General features: G+C 33.6%; 3 protein-coding genes across 5 annotated transcripts; 2 read left to right on the top strand and 1 right to left on the bottom strand.

The window, feature by feature from the left end:
- Positions 1-1,221: 1,221 nt before the first annotated feature.
- On the top strand, positions 1,222-8,295 carry LOC132312970 (vacuolar protein-sorting-associated protein 37 homolog 1-like). Of its 2 annotated transcripts, XM_059811551.1 has the most exons (7): positions 1,222-1,440; positions 5,056-5,280; positions 6,643-6,730; positions 7,185-7,224; positions 7,354-7,400; positions 7,502-7,622; positions 7,816-8,295. In XM_059811551.1, exons 1-7 carry the CDS (start codon positions 1,424-1,426, stop codon positions 7,974-7,976), a joined length of 699 nt encoding a protein of 232 aa, XP_059667534.1. In that variant the 5' UTR covers positions 1,222-1,423; the 3' UTR covers positions 7,977-8,295. The 2 variants fall into 2 exon arrangements, with proteins under 2 accessions (XP_059667534.1, XP_059667535.1); XM_059811552.1 differs by lacking the exon at positions 1,222-1,440 and having other exon boundaries at positions 5,042-5,280.
- A 3,401-nt stretch (positions 8,296-11,696) lies between these two features.
- LOC132312969 (uncharacterized) lies at positions 11,697-14,748 on the bottom strand. 2 transcript variants are annotated; one of them, XM_059811550.1, is made up of 3 exons: positions 14,399-14,748; positions 13,421-13,715; positions 11,697-12,045 (listed from the first exon to the last, which is right to left on the bottom strand). In XM_059811550.1, exons 1-3 carry the CDS (start codon positions 14,680-14,682, stop codon positions 11,959-11,961), a joined length of 666 nt encoding a protein of 221 aa, XP_059667533.1. In that variant the 5' UTR covers positions 14,683-14,748; the 3' UTR covers positions 11,697-11,958. The 2 variants fall into 2 exon arrangements, with proteins under 2 accessions (XP_059667533.1, XP_059667532.1); XM_059811549.1 differs by having other exon boundaries at positions 13,421-13,751; positions 14,399-14,747.
- A 2,926-nt stretch (positions 14,749-17,674) lies between these two features.
- LOC132312968 (aspartic proteinase 36-like) lies at positions 17,675-26,629 on the top strand. The gene is made up of 10 exons (XM_059811546.1): positions 17,675-18,190; positions 19,240-19,369; positions 19,481-19,731; positions 20,319-20,546; positions 21,933-22,095; positions 22,648-22,721; positions 22,827-22,923; positions 23,046-23,112; positions 25,838-25,909; positions 26,003-26,629. Exons 1-10 carry the CDS (start codon positions 17,949-17,951, stop codon positions 26,179-26,181), a joined length of 1,503 nt encoding a protein of 500 aa, XP_059667529.1. The 5' UTR covers positions 17,675-17,948; the 3' UTR covers positions 26,182-26,629.
- The last annotated feature ends 1,159 nt before the right edge of the window (positions 26,630-27,788 follow it).

The raw sequence follows: 27,788 nt of genomic DNA, 5'->3' as shown, positions 1-27,788 counted from the left end.
CGGGGTGGGGCAGGGACGGGGGCTAATGTGGCGGGGCAGGGCGGGGCGGGGACGGGAGAGGGAGTTGATAAACGGATATGGAGGCGGGGATGGGGGTAAAAAATTTGACCGAGGATGGGGATGGGGAATGAGATCACGGCTCCATCCTGCCGCATTGCCATCCGTAAGTGTGACCAAGGAATATGGTATCTCTTTTATGGTTTCAAGTCTTGTGGAGATAAAATAAGAGTGTGAGTAACATTCTAAGGTTACTTTCCGAAACGAAAAAAAAAAATCTAAGGTTAACAATAAAATATATATATATATATATATATATATATATATATATATATATATATATACACACACACAACTTGAGAACACGATGAAATAAGTGAAAGACAATAAAAATAAAAAATAACAAATAAGTGAAAGTGTAAATAGATATGTAAATTTATATGAAATATAAGCCGACAACTTTGTCTTTTCATAGGAGTTCAAAATAAGTGAATTAACATTATTTCATTCCAAAAAATGAGGATAAAGAGAGCAAAACATAGTCTAAAGGTGACAATCTATGTGACGGGTCATATTAATGTAGTAAACATATCAACTTGAAAACGATCTGTTTAATAATTGGGTTAAAAGAACATATCAATAGGCTAAAATTTTGAATTTTTTACTCACTGAGTGCCTCTAGCAACTTGGGCTACTCAGCTCATTCCATATATATATATGAAAGTGTGAATTTTTTTATTATTTTTTTTTTTTATGCTGAATTTTTAATCTTTTTTTAAAGAAAAAATCGCACTATACTACAATTACTTATCACGCATTTTTTTTGTTCAGTATTTTACAAGCTACGGTATTGATAAACCAATATTTTGAATTTTTGACCATGAGGTATGATATAATTGCCTTAAATGAATGATTATGGTATCATTTATTCGAAAGTGAAGTTAAGGGTAAAAAGACATGACAAATCTAATATTTTATAATTTAATTTTATAAATATACTTTTTGTCTTTTAATTAAAAGTGAAAATATGTTTTTAAAATCAAAATCGATTCATTAGTACATAATCAAACCATACTGAATGATTTGAATTGGTTTGAAGAGTAGTTTTGACTTTTGAGATAACATAAAGGGGCATGTAATTATATTATAGTTTTGGGGAATGAGTGTAATTAATCAAATTAATAAACAACAAATATAATTATTCACATACGTAATCGTTTTGACAATTGTGTTGCGTTTTATCAAAACTAAAGAGGCGAACAAACGTGTGATCTGCAGGGAGAGAAAGTAGAGAGGGACCTCTGATCGTCGTCTTCGGCCTCTCTTACGCCTCTCCTCATCGTTTCGAGCCATCAACGACCTCTTCTAGGGTTTCGACTCGCTCGTTTTCTTTCTATTGTCAGACGATCGACAACCTCATCAAGTCATGTTCAAGTCTTTCTGGTAATCTTCTCTCTTCTAAGTTAATGCATTTGCACTCGAATTTTCCGTATCATTTTTTGGTTTTTTATGCTGCAGTTTGAATTATGTATCTGTTTGTGCTTTTCTGAAATTCAATTTAGGGCTAATATTTTTAGTACTGTATATTTTTATAAATTGTTTATAATGGTAATTCTTCGATTGTATGTGTTCGGTACATTGGTTTTTCCTTCTGTAAGCTTAAGTTGTCATTTGCTTTGTTTTTGTATTTTGGCAAATTTTATTACTTGTTAGTGGATTTTTAATATGTTGGATTTCTAACTAAGTTTCTATTATTACACCTAATGTTTGATGGGGGAATTTTAGCTGCTAACACATATTGTTTCACTGGATTGTATATATTTGGTTACCTCCTCTTGGGGATGCAGTAATATGGTATTGATTATATCACTAAATAAACTAATGGAATAGGAAACCATTTTGCACTATGCAAAGGTACTCTCAGCTCAAATTGTTTTCTTTGAAAAGAAAATTTGCCCCCCAAAAGTATTCTCAATTACCCCAAAACTACCTCTCTATTCCACTTTTAAGAGGCAATTGTTTAATTCCTCTATTAGAAACATCTAATATAGTGTGAGAGTACCTTTGTAAAGTGCCTAATGGATTTGGTAAGATTCGGACGTATATTGAAGGCATTTTACATTAATTTACTCATGATTTGAAAATTATAACACGCAAACTCTTATTTGTCAAAGGGATCCAGTTATAGCAAAACTCACACGTGAATAAATCACAACAAAACTATTAGTGATTATCATTGCTGGATAAAGTTGTTTTTTGATTCACAGTCGAAACAAATTAACAGATTGGATGCACTTAAATAGGCCATGATGTGGCTGTTGGAGGCCTTGAGAAATCACTTGTCATAGTAAATAATTGGTATCACCACCGTCTTTGTGATTATTCCATCTGAATGTCATGTTGGAACAGTGGACACATTGATTAAATTGGAATGGTGTTACTAATTAATGGATCCACCATTAGCAACTCCGTTATGTAGCCGTCGCTCATATAACTTAGATATATTTATTTTGCTTCTTCATTCACAGCTTGATCTGTTTTCTTCTTGTTGAAAGGGAAAAAGCAGACTAAACCATAAACAAACTAGAAATGTCTAGGAACATCAGTTCCAAAGAGTCACTCCGAGGAATCAGACCATTACCCTAGGCTCTGATAATCATAGTTTGCAAAGGTCCATAACTAGACCTAGGAAGGGGGTGAATATTTTTTAAAATCTAATTAACTACTTTTATAGAAATTTATAATCAAACTAACTTAAACAAAGTATGAACGAACAATTAAGCATGTAAATAATGTGAATCTTGCTTCGTCAAGGGGGGTTTAAGAGCTGGTGATTGTGGAAGGCCCACACCATACACTCATTCGATTCAAGGCTGGTTCAAAAGCTGATATAGCTCGAAAATTGCTTCATCAACCAGTACCACTATATAATTTGAATGTCGCATTAATGTGGCGTTTGACATGGTCACATGGAGGAGGATACTGAATTACTAGAAAAGTTGGGTCTCAAACAGGGGAGACAACAATTATAAAGCTTAATGGTGCAAATGTGCCACAATGACCGCACATGTGCAACTATTTAGTCAATTGAATGTATCAAAGGCTGCTTCTTTCAATTTGGCTAATTTTGAAAGCAAATGTATTGTGGCCCATAAATCGAGAGAGAGAGAGAGATTTTTTGTTTCAAGTATGGTGGGTGGGGAGAAATGGCTTATCAATGTCCAAAGAACAATAAGCTATATGTTATGGAAGACGAGGATAAATAACAGACACAAGAAGATTGCGATGAAAGAGCATTCCATTTGGGGCATTATGCCATTCATGATTTTGGGGGGAGATGAAAAGTATACTTCTTTCCTTTCCATTGTTAGTTGCTTATAGCAGCCCTTAATGGAGCAAGAAGATTGAAAAAGTACTTTTTTCTCCTTTCTCTTTTTATTCCCCTTAAATATATCTTCTTCTTTTTTTTTTTTTTTTTTTTTTTTTCTCTTTGTAAAAAAAAAAAGTCTTATAGCCACAAAGTACAAAAAGGTGGTGCAATACATACACTGGGACAATACATGATCAACAACTAAGCTCTCTCTATACAACTTAAATCATCAATGAAATTGACAAAAGGGTTCAAAGAATTGGAAACTTTCCCAAAATCTAGAACTATTAGGAATTCAGCATCAATTGCTCTAACCTAAACTAGCATTTTCAGATCTGCAAAAATGTGCACCAATTTATTTCCCCTGATAGTCTCCGCATGAGACAAATAGGCACAAATTGCCAACCCTCATATGCCTTCGTCCTAGCAAAACCCTGAAGTTAACATGCAAGAAAGTCGTCAACCGACCATAAAAGAACCCATTAAACTCCAAAATGCAGAACAACATTCACCATATCTGTTTTCCTTCAAATTTTCCAATTCCATATCCTTACTCAAACTCCTGCTCAGTCCCCTTATTCTCTCTTTCTTGCTTGAAATACATGTGTATATTGACTATATTCATGCATTCACACATAATTATTGCATGTTGTGTACCTTGTACTGGATTAGGGAAATAGAAATATCTATACACTTGTCAATCATAGTTGATTGGTGTCTTACTTGAGCTAAGGTGGTGTTTGATAAAACTGAGAATTAAGTATTGAAAATTTTAAAAGTTGAATTTTGAGTTCTGAATTTTTAAGTAATAATTATAATTAATTTTTTTTTTTCCTACTTTAAATTTTAAGTAATATTAGTGAGGTCTCCATCATTTAAAACTCTGTAAATTGCATCTACTATCTATTGACATACGATATCAGTTCTTAAACATGATATTTTACACATTAAAACACTCTTTGTTACTTCAAATGGAACTTGAATAATTTTAACTCAAAACTCTCATTTTCTTTCAAAGATTTAATTTTTATACATTAAAACGCTGTAGTGACTTAAAAGGTACCTTAATTAAGGTATTTTCATTCAAAGATTCAATATGTACTCATTAAAACACTCTTTGTGACTTCAAAGGGAAGTCGATTAAGTTTAACTCAAAACTCTCATTTTCATTAAAAGATTCAATCTTTATACATTAAAATGCTCTAGTGATTTCAAAGTTACCTTGATTGAGGTATTCTCATTCAAAGATTCAATCTTTACATAAAACACACTTAGCGACTTCAAAGGGAACTCAAATAAGTTTAACTCAAAACTATCATTTTAATTCAAGGATTCAATCTTTATACATTAAAATGCTCTAGTGACTTAAAAGGTACCTTGATTAAGGTATTTTAATTCAAAGATTCAATCTTTGCAGATAAGTTTAATTCAAAACTCTCATTTTCATTCAAAGATTCAATCTTTATACATTAAAACGCTTTTGGGTAATACTTCATTTACTGTTACTTTTCGGGAAAAAAAAATACTTCATTTACTGTCATTTTTTTTCTTAGTTTGCAGAGGACTACATGCATGCTGTCATATAAAGAACTTGTCATAAAGAATACACGCTAGTGGACTGAACAAATTTTCAAACTTTAACAGTGCATGTATATAATTGTGCACTAAGTTTTAATGTTTATATACAGGGGTTCTCAGGAGCAACAAACTCAGCCACAACCTCAGGAGATTCCTACTCAGTCATGGTACCCCCCATCTGTTGTTAGCTCACCAAGTTCTTCCCGCCCTGCAACACCTAGTAGTAGTTCTTCTGGCAGCTTCAATCTACAAAGGCCTGCAGATCGGCCTCATTCCCCATCACATGTTTCGCCTACGGAGGCTGCAGGCATCATTGCCCTACTAAAGGACAAGAGGTAAGGTTCCTTGTGATCTGATGATTATTATTATCATATGGTAAAATTTTCTGCTTGCTTTATTGTTCTTTGCCTTTTCAATTCTGGTTACTTTTATAAGGTTTTAATATTCCTGTTTTCTTCGTGATTCTTTGGTTTTTGAAATTTGATAATCTTCAGAAGGTTATTAACTGTGCCCCATTTATTATTTTTTTGCCATTTTAAGAGGTTATGAATATTGTGCAATTTGCCATTATCTTTGACACTTCTTTTATTTTACACATTGCCAAACGAGAAAGCTTTACACCATGTCCCTCTATGGCGGCTTAAATCCTACACCTTTAAGAAAGGAGCAAAATATACCACCTGAACTTGACAGCTTGTGGTAGTTGAGAAACTTGTTTTTTTACTATGTTTTGTGGGTATGGATACCTAACTCGCTATCTAACTTGGAAATAGATACTGCGCTCATTAACTTCCCAAATCATATGCACAGCGGCTATATATATTTATTTTAGTTTGTGCTTGTATGGAAGAATTTTTGCGTAGTTATTTTTGAGGCCATACTAAGATATACTATTCCTTAATTAAGTGAAAAATATGCGCATTGGCATCAATGCATTATGAACAACATAAAACTTTATACTATGTTCTATTCTGGAAAGGAAATTCCTCTGCACATTTGTTAAGTAAATAAGGGTGGACTTATACATAACTGAAACATGTGAAGCAGTGGTGTTGCTGAAAGCTGTCCTACACAGCAATGATCAGGAGGGAGAAGCATCTTAAACATAACAGATTGTCTATCCTGTTTAGTGGGAATTGGAAAAAGAGTCATCGTCCTCCATTTGCCAAAGAATGCATTTGACCAGTGTTTCAGTTTGTGAGGAATGAATGTTGTTTTGTTTAAAACTTTTCTTTTCATTTATGTTTTAGAAGATTGAAATATAAATGGTAAACGTCTTTGTGAAGTATACTATTGTCAATATATACAGGCACAGGCTTCTAGCAGTGGTTTTTTATTTCCTTTTTGCCATTTCTCTGTAATGAAATCTGTTGATACGGACTCATGGGATGGGACCGATGAGTAGATCTTTGGATATAACAGATGACAAATCATACTCTTCAGTCTCTATCTCTGTTAGTGCTGTCTAGAATGACTAACTGATAAATCAGAAGCTCTCAATTGATTTTTCTTATCCTTGTATCTTGCAGAATAGGAAACTTAAGTTTTTCCAAATTATATGTACAATGTATCTCATTTATGGAACAAATTTTCAGCATTTAGGATTCTAAACATCAATGTAGAAAGCTGATTGAAACTTTTAGTTTTGCATTTTTTTAGTTTCTGATCATTCTTTTCTTTGTTTTAAATTCTTTTAGTGTTGATGAGTTAAGAAAGCTTTTGTCTGATAAGGATGCATACAACCAATTCGTACTTTCGCTTGAGCCGGTCAAAATACAAACAAATGTAAGTTGCAGTTGTTGCTTTTTGTGCTTCCCCATATTTCACACCCTTTTTCCCATTGTTTGCTTTCTTTTTTTGTGATTGATATGCTCATGGTCACAGTTTCCATTCGGTTCTTGATAGAGCTAATATGTCCTATAATATAAACAATACCCTAACATACAACATCAGTATATTGTCAGAGCAAACTATGCCCGTAGGTTGTTTTGCTATAAAATTACTTTTAAACAATCATGTTCTTGCTCATGTGACTTGCATGATCTGGTGTCAGATAGCAGTCCATTGTGGAGGTGTGGTGTCTTGTACATGAAATATAGATTCTTTATGTGATGGTTTGTTTCTTAGTTATTTATTGCAATTGTGTCTGACTTTCTTTTTTCTTTTTTTTTTTTTCTTTTTTTTTTTCTTTTTTTTTTTTTTTTTTTTTTTTTTTCCAATTCTATGTACTAAACATCAGCTAAGAGATGAACTTCGAAAGGAAACTCTCCAGCTGACCAGTGAGTAATTGTCTTCTTGTTATTATTATGATATTATATGTATATATTTATGTATATTTCTTTTTTCTCACATCACATGGGCAGTTGAACCACATAAAGAGACATGTTCTGAATAATCTCTATATGCAGGGGAGAATTTGGAAAAGGAACCCCGCATCATGGAACTGAGGAATCAGGTGATGAGACATTTAGCTTGTCTTAGATATTCTCTACAGAAAGCTTGACATTAGAGTAATGATGGTGAAAGTTTCTCATTTGCTTGTTTTCTATTGTACAGTGCAGAATCATTCGGACAACTGAATTGGCTGCTGCTCAGGAAAAGTTAAATGAGCTGGAAAGGCAGAAAGAGGAGACCTTGAAGTTCTACTCACCTGCATCTCTCCTCCGTAGGCTTCAAGGTAGAACAACATTAAAGATAATGACAATAACAGTGGCAGCAACAACTGATTATTTTAACTTCAGTAATTGGGGGAAAAAAAAAAATTTCTTGATGTTAAAATTATTATAATATAATTATAATGCCCACTTGGTTTGCCAATGGTTCATTGAGAGATGAGGATGTGATATGAAAGATGTGTTTGTCATTTGCAGAGGCAATGAATGAGACGGAGGAGGAATCTGAAACCCTGCACAGACAGCTTCTTGATAGAGAAATTGATCTTGGTGCATTTGTACAGAAGTACAAGAAGCTCCGCTACACTTACCATAAACGTGCGCTCACCCATCTTGCAGCCAAGACATCTCTTAACTGAGCAAAGTATCATGGATGGACATGTGAATACTGAAACGGAAACTTATTCCAGTGTGTAAATTATCAAATTGGGAAATTTGTATTGCAACTAGAGGTTAGACATGTCGTTTGGGCACCTCTTGCTGGCTTGTTTTCTTTATGGCCCCCTTGGGTGCTAATTTACGAAGATACTGGATGTACTGAATTTGGCATTGTAATGTATTTATTATGGTGTGGGGATGCAAATTTTTTTTCAAACAGAACAATTATGTTTTGCTGATTGTTCAGGTTCTTCATGCATGTAAGATTGCTTTAATACAAGGATGAAGATTTAGTTGTCACTTGTGTGTACCTAAAAGCTGTTTGCTGTTGAAATTGAAATATGCCTACTTGTTTGTACTCATAAATGCATAAATGAAAATGGATGTCATATCTGTGTTGAGGAAGTTGGAGCTAGAACGGTAATTTTTTATATGTTGGAGCTAGAATGTTTGAACTATCACAAAATCCTCTCGCTCTCTTTAGAGCTTGCTTTAACTCATAAACTTTTGGATATTATTTGCACACAAAGTGACTACTCCTCCATTATATATCATATTAGGTTGCCAACTTGCTATTAGACTCTCTTGCCAACAGAGAGCTTCAAATATCGACCATTCTAGGGGGACAACAAATGGAAACTGAAACTTATTCAGCGTGTAGACTCGCAAAAATGAAAATTGAAACTAATTCAGCGTTAGCGTGTAAACTCACCAAAAAATAAAAAAATGCGTGTTAAATGTACCTGGGAGCAAATGACAATCGAGTAAGGAAAGAGAACGAGATCTATATAGGAAAATACTGTACAATTATCAGAAATGAAATTTCTGAAAATTGGTTACCGGACGGTATTCAGATAAAAAATCTTATTTCCTTTCTGTCTGAAACCTTGCCACAAATCGAAACTAAGACTTTCCCGTAAAGATCGAATGAAAAAGAAAGGAAAAGTGCAAAAAGCCTATTTTTATTTTTTTAACAGTATGGGGAATGGAAACAGACCTTCCTTTTGGTTCCCCTCCGGTCTTCCTTTTTGAACCAATTTTTAAGGAACTCGAAAATAAAATTAGACAATTAAAAAAAACGTCTTTTATAGTTCTAAGAGTTTTAAAAGTGCAACTAAAGGTTAGACATGTTTATGCTGGATTGTGTTTTCGAACAAAAATATTAGCCCAGAATTTATTTATGCTCAGATTTTTATTTATTTATTTATTTTCATAATTGGGTGAAATTTCATTAAATTCTATTAATTAACCATAAACCATAATTACAAAGAAAGAATTACAGACTCATGTTCCATAGGTCCTATGACTCCCATGTAGATTATCAGAAACTCATTCCATAAGGTACCAGGTTCGAAAGTTCCAGAAGATCCTACAAAGATTATTAAAAACTCCCACCCGTGTCAGTGCCATTTATGAGAACTTACTGTAAAGATATAAATGCTTCAATGAATCAGCCAATAATCATTACGGTAAAGATGGACGACTCATGTACCCAAGCCACTTGTTCGAAGAAAAATAATACTTACCTTACCTATTTATAGGCCTCATGTCTACTCTCTCAACTCTCTACATAGTATTTAGGAAAAACTGAAGTAGATTTACAACCTTAAATAATAAATCAATCTATTATTAAAGTTAATTTTTTAATTTGATTGAATTAGGTAAATTAATTACATATGCATTAAAAACTATTATTTAAGTTTAAAATATCATCCGAACTCTTATTTTAAAATACCAAAACATCCTTCCTAAATCAAATCATTCTTTCATTCATAAAATTTAGAAAAACGAGATTTCTAAATTAACTTTCAACTTGGTATTGGAGTATATATTACCAAAATAAATAAAATAAAACACACACACACACATATATATTATATAAATTTTGTGCAAATTTTTTTAACAATATCTCCTAATCCATATCGGTTCAAACCTACAAATATTAATTTAGAAATATACTTATAATTTAATCAAAATTCATTATGTATAGAATTTGTTTTTTTTTTTTTTTAATTAAGTGGAAATTCATCCTATATATATATATAATTTTATTTGCACATAACTTTAACCATATCTCCTAATTCATACTAGTATAAACTTGCAAATGTGAAAACTTTCCTATGAATACACACACACACACAATACACAACCACGAGAGAGGGAGATAATGAAAAAACTAAATGGTTGCTTCAGTAAATGGTACACCAACAATCAATGCTTTATTTATTTATTATTATTTATAAAACAAGTGTAATTAATTGAGCCAAAAAATTGATGATCAAGACTATTTATATGTTCTTGAGTTTAATTATATTTTTCTTTTTGAGGATTAACCTTTGATTGCCCCATTTTTTACGTTATCGTTTGTATATACGAAAGTTGGATCAATATGGTTCAAAGTTAAATAAAAGAAATTATTTAAAGAAAATACTTGATTTTAAGGGAATAATTTTTAGTATTTTGAAATAAATATTTGGAGAGCATTTTCAACCTAAACAATAATTATTGATGCATATGTGATTATTTTACTTAATTCAATCAAAATGAAAAATAAAATTTTAAAATAGATCAATTTATTATTTAAGGATCCTAATTCTATGTAAGTATAATTTTTCCTAATATTTACCACAAAACTCCCTTGGCTATACTTTTTAGAATATTTTCTAAACTATACACATATTTTCAAGCTTTACAAACTCTTCAACATGGTAGAATCTTCCAACTCACCCTCCAATACTCTACAATCCTCACATCAATCCAAAACATTCCAGAACTCCATTCCTATGCAGACGTCAGTGCTCGCGTGTTGCTTGCATTGCATAGCCGCCTTCTGCAATGCGGTGGAGTATGACAATAAGACCAAGAAAATAACACATGTAATCTTGAATCCACGTCATTTCTACAATTATAACAAATAGACGCCACCATTATTATACCTTTCTTCACCAGCGAGGGTAGTTTATCCAACATGGCCAAACAAGTTGTCACTCCACGTTCCAAGGCTTACATAAACTCGACCAGAAAACATTGTCGTATCTCGTTCTGCATTGCTTCCGACCTCTCTTAAATGAAAATTTATCTCCATTCCAAAGGAGTTCTTCTTCTCCACCTTGAACCCTCGCAAAAGAGAGAGATGCTACGTATCTTTTCAGTTTGAACTAAATTTTCTCTAATTCTAACTTTGAAGGCACCAATTCCATGAAACCGAACACAAAGTTCTGAGAGGAAACATTCTCCAACATTGTATGTCTAACTTCAACCATATGTTTTCAGACAACTGATGGTGAAGCATAAGGAGTACTGGAATAGTCCTCCAATAAGAAGAAGTAGCCGGGTGTATTTGGGAAAATAAGGTTGAATATACGATTGTATACCTAAAAACTGTTTGCTGTTGAAATTAATATACACAAATGCATAAATGAAAATGGATGTCATATTTGTGCTGAGGAAGTTGGAGCAAGAACAGTAATTTTTTATATGTTGGTGCATCTGTATCTTAGTCTTTTAACATATTTTGTAATTTACACATCACAAACTGTCACATATAAATCATATTAGGTTGCTAACTTGCTATTATTCTAGCATCCATCATAGAACCAGACAAAATTATTACAACTCTCAAGTATTGGAATATTTATGAACATGAACCCAAATTATAGAAGTTACAAATATATATGTAAGTCTACTTGAAGAGGCAGACATTCAACAAGCAAAAAATGGGGTGGGGGGCAACAAATTTGTTATTGTTAAATACTGTTTGCAGCATGCAGCTCTATTCCAATAGAGAATATCTAGTAGACAAAAGACATACAAGACGTACATATATGATAACAATTCCTTTCTTGCTCAAGAGCGGGAAAGAAAATTTCAACTAGAGTAATTCTCTTCATTAAGAGATCCATATATATATTTTTGATAAGTATTAAGAGATCCATATATTATACAAACATTCTTCTAATTCTCTCATTCTTCTAAGCGATCCACTTCTTTCTCCCACTTTAGTCCAGACATCTGGCGGCCAAAAGGAACAATGATGTTGTACCTAAATACCTGTAGTTCATAACACAAATTCATTGTAGTTCATGACACAAATTCAGTTTATGCTTTAGAATGAATAGTACCATAACGTGAACTCAATAAACTGGCATCATCACAACTTTAACTCAAGACACATACAATGGAACTATGAATTTGTGATGCTTATCTAGATTCATCTCACTACTTGATTTGTTCAGATCAATATGTATGAACCTATCTTACATGAACTCTTTAAAGTACTCATGTGAATCGCACTACACTAGGTATAAATACTGAGTAAGTGTTCGACATTTCTAATCAGACAAACCAACTACCAAGTATATTTCACAACTCAAGTTTAATATAATTGCATATGAAACACTTCTCTTTTTTTTTCTCTCGTTACATTAGTGCTAAAGTGCTATGTTGGACTCATTACATGAAAAGAAAAATAATAATAATAATACTTCTATCCTAGAAAATAAAAGAAAAAAAATATTTCTCATGCCCCCATGTCAGTTTTCTTACAAGTGAAGAGGAAATTCAACTCAATTATATACCAAGTCCAAATTGAAAAAACAAAAGGTATTGCTTTAAATTATTTTCTTCTTGATGAGCTAAAAGAGAAATATTGTGGAATAATCGGGTGGTGGGTCATTTCATCAAAGGAAAATTACCATATATGATTGTTAAAAATTTTGTCAAAAGATATTGAGAAAATAAGGTTCTATTAAGACCTCAAACAAGGATAATGGCTTCTATTAATCAAATTTAATAATTCTACGTAAAAACGAGTGTGCCCAAGTGTTATGAGACTTGGGAGCCTAAGCTTAAGTCGATTTAAGCTAAAGCTAATATAATTCCACTATGCGTTTAATGTTTTGAAATGTTGGACTTGCTAGATACAAAGGCTTGGAATGGTAGGCCAATTTGATCGGATGCTCCAACGGTTACTAAGAACCATATTATAACCGATGGAGTATGTTTTGAGATTCCCTTCAATGATCCACATCCACTCCTCAAAACATATAAATTTGTTCTTGGATTATAGGGAGCCCAGGAGAGAAAAAAAAAAAAAAAACTTGGATATGGGGAGGTATGAAAGTAAAGGTTGTATAACAATGGTGACAAAATGTGGAATATTTGCAAAATGGTGGATCAGAATTCTTGAGTAAAAAATGTACAGCAAGAGTAAATATTAATGAAGGTACTGATGTAGTATGATTCTAGTAGGATCACTTCTGATACAGCCAGATATATTATGATTTATGATGCATCAAATGTTGACAAACATAACTTAAAGATAAGGCTCGTGGCACATACAACAAACTTCAAACCATCCAATAGACACGCAATAAAAGATAAATAAATTTGTTTTTAGAGCATTCATAAGAGCCCCTAAACACACCTTGTCATTGATGTCACGCAATTGCACCTTCAGAGCCTCCGAACACTCGATCCATTTAGAATCATTTCCATCGGCTTTATGTGCCCCTGCTTTCTTCAGGGCTAACCTCCATTCAGCAATTCTATTTCGTATTTCTTTGTTGAGTTCAACCCACTCTGGTGCACATCCATTCTTCGACAGAATTCTGTACAATGTGTCTTCAGCTGGGTCTGCATGAGGATTACTACTCAGGTTTAGGGGTTTCCCCTTCCCTGATAAGTTCTCAAATTGACCCTCTTCCATGGAATGCCATATCCTTCGCTCAACAACATTGACAATATCAGTTTCTGACCTGCTCAAATGCCAATCCAAGATTTCAGAACATGACTTTGAGCTAACTAGATGAATACATAAAGAGCTAGACCAATGCGCGAGGCTCCTACATTGGCGGGATCCGGGGAGGGTAAGATGTATACAGCCTTAATTCCTGCTTATGAAGGTTGTTTCCATTTCGAACAGGTCACAGTGAAGCAACTTGCAGTTGGGCTAATTAGATGAATATATATATAGATATTATTAATGTCAACATATTTCCACCTATACAAATTCATCTAATTCAGTTGAACGTCATGTTTGCTATCATATACAAGTGTGTGTCAGTGTCTGTATACATCTAAAGACGGGAGTTTTTAATTTAAAATTGCTGTTGCACCTTCAATATTACATTTTACCTACATAGAGGAGTTGCGATTCAATAGTAATCTAACAATGAGAAGTGAGAGGTATACGTATAGCAAACCATGGGAGTTTAACATTCATCATAAAGAATCTATTTTTGGCTGCTCATAAACAGTTGGAAAAGAATGCAACGAAAAATGTTATTGTAATCTTGAATTTCTATACAATTTTCTGGAAGCTTTCTAGGTAACCAAACAGAGAGTAGTAATCGGAAAATAATTAAAACATAAAAAATAAATACTACAAAGAGGGGAGGGATACCTAACGGCGTTGCGTTGGCCACGGAGTTCTGGAGGGAGTTTACGGTCGTTGACAGCGTCTATAACGGTGGAGAGACGGTCGTTGATCTTCTTGTTGTCGGGCTTTGGAGAGGTAGAGGACGAAGACGACGACGACGACGACGATGATGAGGCCCACCTAGGTTTGGGCCTGCCATGGCCCACGATCACGACGAGAGACGAGGCTTCACTTGCCGTTAATTTCCAAATCAACGGTGTTGATGTTGATGCGGCCGATGCGATCGTTCTCGCAACGCGAGTCGCCATGGCAGGCAGAGTGAGAAGGGGCTAGAGAGAGGGGGGTCCCCAAAATTGGGTTTTGGGCTTAAGCACCACTTGGATCCATGCAGCCATTGAAGGTTCAACAAGTCTGTGACGTGGACTAATAAGGTCCGACCGAGAGCTATCAAAACGCGAATGTTTCTACAAGGTCAAGTCCCAATTTATAAAAGAAATGCAATTTAGCCTTTAGGAAAATGATAAATTGTGTTTAATATAAAATTTTGGAAGGAAAAAAAAAAAAAACTATAAGTAATTGGATGGATTTCGAGGGATGTAAATTAGTTTTGTTTTTAAAATAAATGAAAAGAAAAAATAACAAAATTTAGTGAAACTTTTTTTTATTAGTAACAAGGTTTTTTTTATTTTAATTTAATGTTGCAGTGCATGCAAATGTTTGAATTGTCACATTTGAGAACTGGTTTCAATTATGAATTTATGAGGGCAAAGATGATGACATTTTATTAGGAGGTTTTAAGTATGATTAATTAATTATGTTCTATATGTTCAATAAAAATAATAAACAATAACTAAATTATTTCACAAAAGCATGTTGAAAAGTGTTTTAAAATATATGTTTATTTTTATAAAGGATTTCATAATATTTCAAATATATTTGTTCCTCTATTATATATACAACTAACAAGTTGCCTAACTAATGAAAAGTAGGAGTTCGCTGATGACCTTTGGAGTTCTGGGTTAATTGCAACATTTAAAGTTTAAACCACCCATGAAAATGAGCACTATAAAAGAGCTTGAGTTGAGCTCATATCAGATGTGCCAAGACTTGAGAGCAAGTTTAAGTGAGAAAGAGAGTTTCTGGTGGAACTTCGACAAAGGTCCGATGAGTTCCAGTGAAACGCCGATGAGGTTTTCGGCGATCGCATCTAAATTTCGACGAAGGTTCGATGAAGATTTCAGTCAAGGGCGAAGCTCCCTGTGGACAAACTGGGCTATAGTCTAGGTTCAAAATAATAATAATAATAATAATAATTAGGACTATTATGGCGAAGTTTCTTGTGAAATTATCTCTATTAGTTTTTTTATTTTATTTTTTTTCAACAAATTATAATTTAACTATTGTGAACGTGTCACGTTTGTAATATATATAACTAAACTTTAACAAAAGTTAACATTTTTATAACCATTTAATTATGACTTAAAAATTATTGGAATAGAAAAATCAATGGACATAATCCAAACCCCATAATAATTAGTAAGGCTACATGTGATAATCACCCTTTTCTGCAAGCTAGGGATTAAGTATCGTTGATGAGTGCATCATTACACATAGACATCGACGTGGCAGGATGTTGTAATTATCATAAAAAAAACATGCTTTTATTTTTGTAATATTATTATATTATTGATAACAACATTTTGTAACGTTGTTATATTATTATATGCCAATAGGTAACAAATGCATCCAATGCGTATGCATGCACCGGGCTTTCTTCTCCCCCAGTCAAATTGGTGCGGTGGTTTTGTTGTTTTATTTTAATAGATTATAAAATAATAAAAGAATATAAATGAATCTTGCAAAAGTGTATCAACAAGAAAAGTAATCGTTTTAATATCAACAAAAATATATTACGTCGATGTTAAGTTTGGATACTTTATTAAAAAAGGTTGATGCTAAAATTAGTATACTTGTGTTGGATGTTATGTGTGACTGCGTGCGCCACAATACAGGGTTAAAATTCAAATCTTCTAGACTTAAGTGAGCATGATTAAAAGATAGTTAAATATAACAATATATTGAATTGTATGTGTGTATTTAAAAATAAAAAATATGCAATATCCAATTTTTCCTTGTAAATATTATTCATGTACCTTCAAATCTTTTGATTAATTTATTACTATTAAATCAATATATATACAATTTTCAATCCCAAATTTTAAGTAAGTCCAAACCTACTTTAAGCCTGCTTAAAATTTAACATTGTTTTGAAACCTAATTAACCTTATAATTAGGGGCGGAGTTACTGAAGGACTAACATGGGCTAGTCCAAAAAATAAAAATAAAAAATAATATTATTATACATCAGTTCAGAGTTCCATCCATATTTAATGCACTGTTTTTTTTTTTTTAATCCTATTCATATATAATATTACTTTATTTTTTCTTTATTTTTTTTTTAAAGACAATTCACTTTGCAATCTATAATCATTCGCAAAAGGTTCCCGCTATAGATTTATGATTGTCTGTACATAAAACGATCCATATCTATTAGCATTAAATGTGGTCCCTTTGATTGATATCTAACGTCAAGCTTTTCGCCACCATCAATTGCTGACCAAAATTTCTCTCCATTACATCGGCACACCACCGCAGTGCAGCAGGGAAGTTTGATATTAATCCATCAATAATGATAATGTCCCACTTTTTTTTGTCTTTTTTCCATAACAATAGTGTTAGGAATTAGTAATTAATGGAGATTTGAAACGGAATTTTCAAAAATAACGGCAAGTAATTTGTCACTTGATTTACGAAAGAATTCTCAACATTTTCAATTCTTAGCTTTGGTACCCTTTTTTAATTGAAAAGTTTTATAAGCAAAATATAGAAGAATTTTAATGGTCACCTATTAACTCCCTATTTTTTAAAACTAGTAAAGTCTTATTTATTGTTTTCGTACTAAATAAGGGATATAATTAAATTAATTTAATATAAATGTATCACTACATTCATTACTTGTAATTCACTTATGACCAAATATCATATGCGTTTGGTCAAGCGTGTGGACTACGCACTTTAATATGCATAACCTAGTCAAAATTATTTAATAGAAAAAAAATAAAAATTATACTAACATTGTTGGTCAGTTAGTCCATGTATAGTCAGAAATACCCTCATAGAACAGTATTCCATTAACTCTTGACATACCCTATTTTTGACTTTTTACAGCCCAATGGACTCTCAAATCTCAACCTTTTGTATGAATGACAAAGTCCTTGTGTCCAACTCAGAAGTCACGACACCAGAGAAGCTAATCACTCTGTCCAAATCCAATTTTTGAAAAAACATATCAGCTTTCCTCTATGACATGTACAGTCACCTCTCTCTCTCTCTCTCTCTCTAAAAATTTGCACAAAATCAACTGCCTAGATCTTCTCCACTCACCTCGATAATTCTCTTCATTATATGAATATGTAAATGCGCACACGCAGTCTCACTCACATATACATGATATACAGATAACACAGATATACTATACATATTTATATATATAGTTTTTTTTTTGGGAACCGAAATGCCGGCGATTGCTGGCGTGGAGTTGTTGTTGATTCTGGCTTTCGCCGCCGTGTCGGTGAACTGTGGTGGCTTTCCGGCGAGTGTTCTGAGTCTGGAGAGGGCTTTTCCAGCGAACCAGAGCGTGGAGCTCGACGTACTCAGAGCTCGAGACCGAGCTCGGCACGCACGAATCTTGCATGGAGTTGTCGGCGGCGTCGTGGATTTCACCGTCGCTGGAACCTCCGATCCCTACCTCGTTGGGTACTCCTCTTTCCTTTGTTTCTTTACATTTTATGATTAATAGTTTATGATAAATTGACAAATTTGTGAAAAGTTTGGGTATTTCCTTGTAAATAACTCAATTTTTTATATTCTTATTATTCTCTCTGTTTTATTTATTTATTTAAAAAGTTGTTTTGTTGGGAATTATAGTTGTTATGTATTTATTTTTTTCCCAATAGCAGTTGATAAATTGATAAGTTTATGGAAATTTTGGTTCTTTGTTCATTCCATGACTCCATATCTTATATTCTTATTCTTCGCTTTTCTTTTCTTCTTATTATTAGGGATTTGCACTTGTTATATACTTATTTTCTTTCTTATGTGGTAAAGCTTGCAATTTATAGCATCATACATATATATGTGTGTACTTTTGTGCATAAATTTACGTAAGTAATCTGGCTTGAAATTAAGATTAAATAGTGTGAAAAAGAAATTATAAAAGAGGAATTCTAACATGTAAGAGTATTTTTTCTACATGTGTTAGAGATCCTCCTATATAATTTTTTTTTTTTTTTTTTTTTTTTTTTTTCATGTTACTAAGTCAATTCTCCCTGAAATTAACCGGCTTTGATGCACTTATATTTTACTTTCATTAAAAAAAGGTTGCTAATTTGGGTTTTTGCTGGTTTTGGTATTTGGATGTCATTTACCAATTACTCTTTGGTTCCTTTTACTATTATTATTATTATTATTTGATTGATTTCTTGAATTCCTCTCTCTATGTGTATGCGCGCGTCTTGGTTGTATTCAGATTTTGTTTTGATTGTGAACTTTGATGGTTGTCTTGTAATTTATTAAATTTATGTGCACTGCATGGGCTATATTCTTCAACTCTAATGTTATTGTTTATGAACTTTATTCAACTTGTTTGTTTACTTTCCGAAAAAAACTCTTTTGTTTTATTTATTTATTATTATTTTTAAAATTAATCTCTCTTGGTAGAGCTTTATTGGGCTGATGAGATGAATGAGCATATTTTAATATGGCATATACTATTTCCATAATTGGGATTTTCGTTTTTATTGTAGGCTTTATTTTACAAAAGTGAAATTGGGTTCTCCACCAAGAGAATTCAATGTGCAGATTGATACTGGAAGTGACATTTTGTGGGTCACCTGCAATTCCTGCAATGACTGCCCCCAATCAAGTGGACTAGGAGTAACTTTCTGTTTTCATGATTTTGTTATCGAGCCTTTGATCTATTGAGTTTGTCGAACGAATAGGAAATCTGGAATTGGACTGCATAGTAATATTGTTTTCTGTTTGCAGATTGAGCTCAATTTCTTTGATGCTGCCAGCTCATCATCTTCTTCTCTGATTTCCTGTTCAGACCATGTATGTGCTTCTGTAATTCAGACTCCAGCCGCTGAATGCTCTCCTCAGAATAACCAATGTACTTACACGTTCCAATATGGAGATGGAAGTGGGACATCTGGTTATTATGTATCTGATTTACTATATTTTGACATGATACTAGGGCCCTCTTACAGTGCTAATTCTTCAGCTTCAATTATTTTTGGGTAAGTTATTATGGATTCTATGAGATTGTGCATGCATATGACATGGAATATAATTGAAAACAATCATAAAATAAAGAGAAGAGATGGGAAGAAGAGTAAAAAGAAACCCAACAATTTGGGCTTATTTGGTTCATTTCTTTGATAACTGTTTTCCATTTTCAGAAACCAGTTAGACCCTATATATTTATATCTAAGAGTCCTTGACAAGCATTTTGACTATTGTATGTTGTCATAACTAGCAGAACAACGGTAGCACAACTTAATCATAATAAACTAATTAATACTTGAATGATAACTAATAAACTATCCAATATTTGAATGATCAATGGTGTCAAACAACAAAAAAAAAAAACAGTGAAGGATGAGGCTGTAAGGGTTTTATTACCAAAGAAGGGATTGGAGAAGTACTGATCTTAACTTTTCTTTTTTCTTTTTTTTTTCACCTGCAACATATGAGGAGTTGTTTGTTTCCTTCTTTAGTACACCCTTCTCTTCATCCTGCTATGTTACTTTTTTCTCCCCTGTCAATGTTCATTTTGGTTCTGTTAGTTGAAGCTTATAGTTTTTCATGGTGCTCTGGGAGACAGGTGTAGCACTCATCAGTCTGGGGACTTAACTAAAATGGATAGAGCAATTGATGGGATTTTTGGGTTCGGGCGACAGGCTCTCTCTGTTATATCACAGCTGTCATCGCAAGGAATTACTCCTAAAGTGTTCTCCCATTGCTTGAAAGGAGATGGCAATGGAGGGGGTATGCTAGTTCTTGGTGAGATTTTGGATCCAAGCATTGTCTATAGTCCCCTTGTCCCATCACAGTATGTATTCTTTGCGGCATGGGATTTTTTCCCCCTTATCTTGATTACTCTTTTCTTGGACATGTTTTTCTATGTTGTAGTAGCAAATTTAAGACTATCATGCTCTTATGTATTAATTCATCCAATTGCAGTATATTTTGCTCTTACGTTTACCTTCTGCATTTACCTCATGGTGCAGTTTGACTCTGATAATATCTCATTTACACATTAGTGGTCCAGTCGGCCATACCTATTGTATGAGTCAATTCGTATTTAGCTATATATATATCGTGTGTTTGCATGTTAAGATGCAAAGATATGGATATGTGACACGACGAAATTGCAAATTCTAAAAGTTGACAGGGTGTGCCACCGTGGAACTAAGACACATATTTTGAGATGGTCAATATATATGTATTCATTTACTAAAAACCATAGCAAGAGGAGTTATTAACATGATAAAATGTATTAATGTTTAGGTGGATACTTAACTAACTTGAAAATGTTGTTTGCCTTGGTACTTTTGCGATAAAGAACTAGAAAATGTTTTTGTGCCTTGCTTTTTGAATGCCACATAATGTGGTTGCTCGGGCTGTGTATCATCTACATACCCTTTAGCCGGATGATACCTCTATATATATATACACATACACTCATTTGATGTTATCCTCAAAGGGAATTTTACCATGCATATACACTTGTACTGTACTTGTTCAGATCATGTTTGAGTTGAAAAAACTTCAGCTCCTTCCTAAAGCTAATTATTTTCTTTTCTAAATACCAAAAGCAACAACGTATGCTTATTTTGAGTTTTGAAACAAAGCTTGGCAAGTAAGTAAGGTTATGTAATTTAATCTCTAGACGCCACATCTAATACCATGCTATTCAGACTGTTGCTGTCCGTATCATCTGTTTTCCTTCTTATTTTGGTCATTGCCTTTTATGTTATGAAGCTTTTGGGGTATCCATCAAGGAGTGTTTTACAAATTTGATGATACTAAATAGCAACCTAGTTGTTGAAAATTATTGTGGAAAATTGGTCATCGTTATAGATCATATGATTTCCTTTGGTAATTTGGAACCTCTCTTTGAACCTTGTGCCAACTCGAAGTGTGTAAAATTTCCACCACTCTTAGCGTTGATATCATGCATTATTTCTTTGTTAAGTAGACTTCTGTTTCTTATTATGAAAATTAGTTATGCTGCACTAAGATTCTGGTTTTGTAAATCTTTTTGATGCACATTAATACTGTTACTCTAAGATCTTTTCTGAATCAGCAAGACCAAAATCTAGTAGTTCTCTTTCAAACTCTTGTTGTCAATAATATGCATCGAAGATGGTGATTTGGAAAATAATAATACTAATTTTGCATTAAGTTTGATTATTTTTGGCCTCAAACTTTTCAGGTCTCATTATAATTTGTATCTGCAAAGCATTGCCGTCAATGGGCAGGCGTTGCCTATTAATTCAGCAGTATTTGAAACATCAAGCAACCGAGGGACCATAGTTGATTCTGGAACAACTTTAACATACCTTGTGGGAGAAGCTTATGATCCATTTGTCAGTGCTGTAAGTTGTTTTTCCTTTTATGTTATTTTCTTTTTCTTTTTCCTAGCCCCTTTTATGTTATTTTCAAATTTGATAGGAGTGAAATTATATTCCAGTTAAACCTGACCGAACTTTAAAAAGATGGGTTTTGGTCATGAAAAGGAGATGTAGCCAATGATAAAGCTTTTATATGTTAGAGGGCACTTTATATACACCATTTTTAGTGCCTTCATCCTCAAGAATTCCATGATGATGATTCTGTAAATGGAAAAGTCTTTACTGAGGCATGGTTAATTTCTGCTGTATCGATTCCCTGGTTAAGTTGACAGTAACCTGGCAGCGCCAACATTTAACTATTTAAGATATTGGTTTTTTTTCAAAATTAATTGTTCAAACAGTCCATCTAAACATCATTCTGTCCTCATCATTTAAAATAAATATGCAATCATCTTTGGAGAATTTTCTCCAGTTTCGTCTTGATGCTTTAGAAGCTCGGAAAGCAAGCTGCTTTGTTGCAAGATGTTCATAAAGCTTATGCAAGTTTGAAATTTTATTTGCTTATTAATTGTGCAGATAACTGCCAGTGTTTCACAATCCGTTACTCCTATCCTTTCAAAAGGGTACCAGTGCTATCTAGCCTCCACAAGGTTCATCCTATAAATGATTTTTAAAATATTTATTTGATATTCATTTGTTAAGTTAAGAAATTTAATTCGACACCTGAATTGGATCTTTTTCTATTCTATATACAGTATAATTGAGACATTTCCTCCTGTTTCTTTAAATTTTGCCGGTGGTGCCTCCATGGTTCTAAAGCCAGAAGACTACCTTGTGCATTCGGGTTTTGTTGTGAGTTCTTTGAGTTACCTCTTTATTTTTTCTCAAATTTTGTAAGGTAATAATTTCAGTTAACAGTGAAACATTTGATGCTATTTTCATTAGTTAAACTAAAATGGGCTTTATTGATACAGGATCGGGCTGCATTGTGGTGTATTGGCTTTCAAAAAGTTCAGGATCATGGGTTAACAATTTTAGGAGGTTAGTTTTTTGCAAATTATTTCAATGGACAAAAATCTACTGTAAGTGGTTGTAGCACAATGCAGTGACTCAAAAGTTTTTTATATTCATCACACAATGACACACCGCATTTGTAGTCAAGTAGTCATGGCCGAGTTAGGCCCAAGTCGCTCCGATTCTCTGAATTGTCACTGATACTTTCCAAGTTTTGCACTGATTCTACTTGTGTCACCTCTAGTAGAATCAAAGAGGATCACTAATTGCACTACTTAAAAAGAGTGACATGGTCCACATTGAGGGCAATGTTAGGGGAATGGAAAGTCCAAAATAAAAATGGGTAGAGTGCGGAAAGATATGCTAACATGTGGTTTGACTGAGCCTATGACCTTTGATAGAGTGGAATGGGAAAAGATGACTGATGTAACCCACTCCAAATAGTTGGTTAAAAGGCTTTGTTGAGTTGAGTTGAGTTATGGGAGACTTCTGTTGCTGTTTGGCAAGTTAATATGTTTAATACTGAAGTTTTTCTTTTCTTTTTCATTTTTTTTTTTGTCTCAACTATTCTTGACGCTACAAGCTCTCTTTGAGGAAAGATTCATTCATTTTTTTTTACTCTCCTTTATTTATCTTTGTTAAAGCTTTCATTTCTCATTCAAAGAACATATTATGACTTGATCAATGATACAAGAGGATGAGGGATCGGAGTGATACCCACGGTTCCGATACATTATACACTAGATTCTGGACTAGACCTTTAAGAGAATTTCAAATTTCAACTATCTTACATAAACTAAAATTAAATATTAACTAAGCAATCAAGTAAAATTTAGTATAGTGCAGAAAATATAAGGAGTTGACCACACAAGAACACCAAATTTACGCCAAATATCCTATAGGAAAAAATCACAGGTCCTAGTCCAGGAAAATTAAGTCCACTATAGAAAAAGTTATACAACTCAATTTTTAAACCTTAGAAACACCTAGTTGTCTCAGATCGATTCTCACACCAGATGTTCCTCGAAATTTGCTGCTGACGATCTACAAACCCGCTCATCGTGCGATTCAATTTTCATCTTGTGATTGTTTTTCCTTACTAGTTGTATAAAATTTGGGTTCGTGTGGATTAAGTTGATAAATGAAAGGAATAATATCTCTAGTAGTTTGATTGGTAGAATGCACTCAATAGCCTCTCTATGCTCAATGTATGCTTGTATTTCTTTTCTATTATTAGTCATCTCTCCTATTATATTTTTAACTTTTCAAATCATTCTTTATAACTTCATTGATGTTAATTTCGGTTGCCCTCTTGTCTCTTATCTTCTATGCCAAAAAGTATCTCTTTTTTCTGGTTCATCTATAGGTCTTCGTTGTACAAATATAAGAGTACAAGAACTCCCTACAATTTGGCAGAAATAGATGAGTAGAGATGGACTAGCATACAGTGGGAAAGGGGGTGCAAGTAAATTGGGCATATTTGCGCTTTTCACTTTAAAAACAATCTTTAGACATTCAAAACTTCTTTTTAGGATCAAAACATGTTTGTTGTGAGCCCTAATCATGAATAATGATGAGAATGCATGAACATGAAACCCTAATTTTTGTGGTGCATAATCGAGAATTTTATTTACCATTTTACCCTCCCCATGTTGGTAATTCAATTTACTTTAAAATGTAAACAAACATGCAATGATTAAAGACTTTTGTTTCGAACGAAATTTGCAAGCCTAAGTCTATTGACCTTATAGAGCATTGTGGATGTCTAATAGGTTTTGCTCAACGTTCTTGTTTCTCAATTTGCAAGTAAGATAATTATCAATTATAGTGCAATAACGCTGCATAATAATGGTGGATGGATAGGAAATAAAAAAATGAAAAGAACATGATGAACGAAATGATGTTGAGCTGCAGAAGGTCTTGTGCCAAAGGCCCATTATTTGATTTCTAAATTTGATTAGTAAGAAAATAAATTTACTTAAAATATAAGGTACATGAAACTTTTATTCCCTCATTTCCCTGAGAAACATGTCAAGTCTCAGCTAGGATTATATAGTGTTCACTAGGGCTTGAAATGGAAAGGGTTTGAGCTAAAGATCCGATCTGAAGTCCATTTTAATAAAAGGCTTGGATTTTAATTTGAATCCAAGTTTAAAAATGGATTGGATATTGATGATACGGATTGGGTTTAACTCGAGAACCAGCCAAATCTAGCACTTTTTTTTTTTAATTTTAGGATCCTGTTTTTGTTATATGGATCTGATATAGATCATGTCCATAGGTTCCAAATTTGGATCCAGATCCAAATGAATCCTGACACTAAATTATTAAACTAAATTTGTATTCACATGAATTCAGTTCAGATCCATTCCATTGCATCCTCTTGTGTTAACACAATTCACATCTCCAACTTTATAGACTCGAATTCATGCATTGGTCACAATGGGGCTCAAAGTCACAATTAGGCTCCAAGTCACTCTCTCTCTCTCATTAAATTTGTTCAATTAGGTTTTTAGACCTCTCTTCTTAATCTTAATCATTTTATTATGTTTGCTTTCTTTGATTTTTTCATCATTGATTGATTGAAACTATTGAAAATGCAACACTGACGGAATGTTAATTTTAATTTCTTCTTGTATTCTTTAAAATATTACGAATCATCTTGCATTTGGAGGTTTCAGTGTCTTCCTCCCACATTCACCTTCTCGAACATTTGAGATTGATGAACTAACTGATTTCTTTCTTTTGGCAGATCTTGTGCTTAAAGATAAGATATTTGTTTATGATTTAGCTCGTCAACGGATTGGATGGGCTGACTACGATTGTAAGTTCAATATATTAGATGCTAACTGTCATTTTTCCAAGAATCAAACTCTCACCCAGCTCCACCATATTGATTTGAGTATCTCTTGTTCAGGTTCTTCGCCCGTAAATGTCTCCATAACTTTTGGTAAGGAGGAATTTGTCAATGCAGGACAGCTGAGAGTGAGCAGCTCACCAAGAAATACTATCTTCGAGCGGATGCCTTTGGCCTCCAATTCTCGTTATGTGGAAACAATAATATTCATTTGGTTTCTACTTTTGATATTGTTGTAGCGCAATCTTCAGCTTCTAAATCTCATTCTTTGCTTGATGTTCATTGGCTTGGCCGATTTTTATTTATCGCAATCGGCAGCAAATGTTGGTATTATTCAGACTTCTCTGAGTCGCTGCTGCCTGTCTATGTATATAGTTCTGACCTCATTCTAGTTTCCACTGATGGGGATCCTGTGTCTTCTGCCAACTCGGGCTAGATATTCGGCTTTCTCCTCGTAAAGGGTCTTCCGTCTTGAGCTTTGCTAGCGTTGTAAAATATCTTCATACTCCTTGGTTGAGTTGTAGAATCAAGTTATCGTCACCCGGGGGAGCAGGACAAGATTTATTCCTAGCTTGTTCCTTTGAGTTGGCAAGAACTGTAGAAATATGGTGCAATTTTGTAAAGCTGTTCTCTAATTATTGTAAGACATTCATATTTGCAATTCTTTCTTCATACTAGTTTTTGTGACCCCCAAGTTTCTTTATCACGTGAAATCCTAAGTTTTACATTGTTGGTGTGGTTAAATAGTAATTTATGTAACGGTATGATAGGTGTCGTAATATCAAAATTTTTTTTTTTTTTTTCGGTTTTCAACTTCTTTTTAATATGTAATTTCATTTAATTTTTGCTTCTACTTCTAAGTTGGATTTTAGGATTTGTTGCTAATGATAAAAGTTGGTTGGCAACGTGCTCCCACCTTCCTCAACTGCTGCTAATATCATCTATTCTACCTTGTTAATGTTTTTATTTGTGCCTTTTTGTTTAGTCTAATTCTTTTTTGTCTCTTCATTTAAAGTATGTACTATGTCTATATTTCTGCATCTAAAATTAAAAAAAGGTTCAATTAGTCCAAATCCGAATTCTAGTTTGAACCAAGTGGAGGGATTGTGGCACTTAAGTCACTGTTTTTGTGTGAAATGATAGATTAGGTATGTGATATGGTCAAGTTTCATAGAGGATTTTATTTATTTATTTTTGAGTGAGAGAATTTTGGGTTATGCCGAAGTGTTCGTATGTAGGATAGTCGCAGTGTCAAGCGTGGTTAAGACGGAAAGAGGTCAAGGGTACCGTGAAGAAATTTCTGAGACTACAAAAACACCCTCTTAATAATAGAAATTTCTTTCTAGTTGTGCTCGGTGGAAGCCTCCAGATTTTGGGTCCGTTAAATGTAATGTTGATGCTGCTTTCCTTACTGGTCAAGGTTGGGCTGGGGGTGGAATTGTTTTTTGCAATCACGGTGTCGTGTTGTGCGTGGTGGTGCTCAAGTCTTTTAAAGCTTCTTCAGCCCTTTCGGCAGAGGCGTTTGTTTTGCGAGAGGCTTTGCTTTGGGCTCAGGGTTTTCAGTTTCCTTCATTGTATGTGGAAACTGATTCTCTGGTGTTATATGAGGCTGTGTGGAGAGATAGAGTTTGTCCTACAGCCATTTTTTCCTTGGTCTTTGATATTCATCAGCTCTGGAATGATTCTCATGTTTTTCGGATTGATCATGTGCAAAGCTTTCACTTGGTCGGCATTCTCTTTTTAGTCAGGTGTTCCATGGTTTGCCTGCTCAGTTGGGTGGTTAGGTGTAGTTTTGGTGGGCAAGTTTTTGTTGATGCTTTGCTTTGTTTTTGTTTGTCATGTTAAA

This window comes from Cornus florida, unplaced genomic scaffold (genome assembly GCF_030987335.1).
Source record: "Cornus florida cultivar Cherokee Brave unplaced genomic scaffold, ASM3098733v1 CherokeeBrave_3.0.0_Hap2_Chr06, whole genome shotgun sequence".
NCBI lineage: Eukaryota > Viridiplantae > Streptophyta > Magnoliopsida > Cornales > Cornaceae > Cornus > Cornus florida.
This window is presented reverse-complemented; position numbering and strand designations above follow the sequence as displayed.

Excerpts from the sequence above, each read along its gene's own strand:
- LOC132312970 (XM_059811551.1), top strand. Across the intron at positions 6,731-7,184 it reads CGGTCAAAATACAAACAAAT|CTAAGAGATGAACTTCGAAA; the intron begins GTAAGTTGCAGT and ends ACTAAACATCAG. Across the intron at positions 7,623-7,815 it reads TCTCCTCCGTAGGCTTCAAG|AGGCAATGAATGAGACGGAG; the intron begins GTAGAACAACAT and ends TGTCATTTGCAG.
- LOC132312969 (XM_059811549.1), bottom strand. The coding sequence starts at position 14,682 with ATGGCGACTCGCGTTGCGAGAACGATCGCATCGGCCGCATCAACATCA. Across the intron at positions 13,752-14,398 it reads GGCCAACGCAACGCCGTTAG|GTCAGAAACTGATATTGTCA; the intron begins GTATCCCTCCCC and ends GCATTTGAGCAG. Across the intron at positions 12,046-13,420 it reads TGCGTGACATCAATGACAAG|GTATTTAGGTACAACATCAT; the intron begins GTGTGTTTAGGG and ends TATGAACTACAG.
- LOC132312968 (XM_059811546.1), top strand. The coding sequence starts at position 17,949 with ATGCCGGCGATTGCTGGCGTGGAGTTGTTGTTGATTCTGGCTTTCGCC. Across the intron at positions 18,191-19,239 it reads TCCGATCCCTACCTCGTTGG|GCTTTATTTTACAAAAGTGA; the intron begins GTACTCCTCTTT and ends TTTTTATTGTAG. Across the intron at positions 23,113-25,837 it reads TGGGTTAACAATTTTAGGAG|ATCTTGTGCTTAAAGATAAG; the intron begins GTTAGTTTTTTG and ends TTCTTTTGGCAG.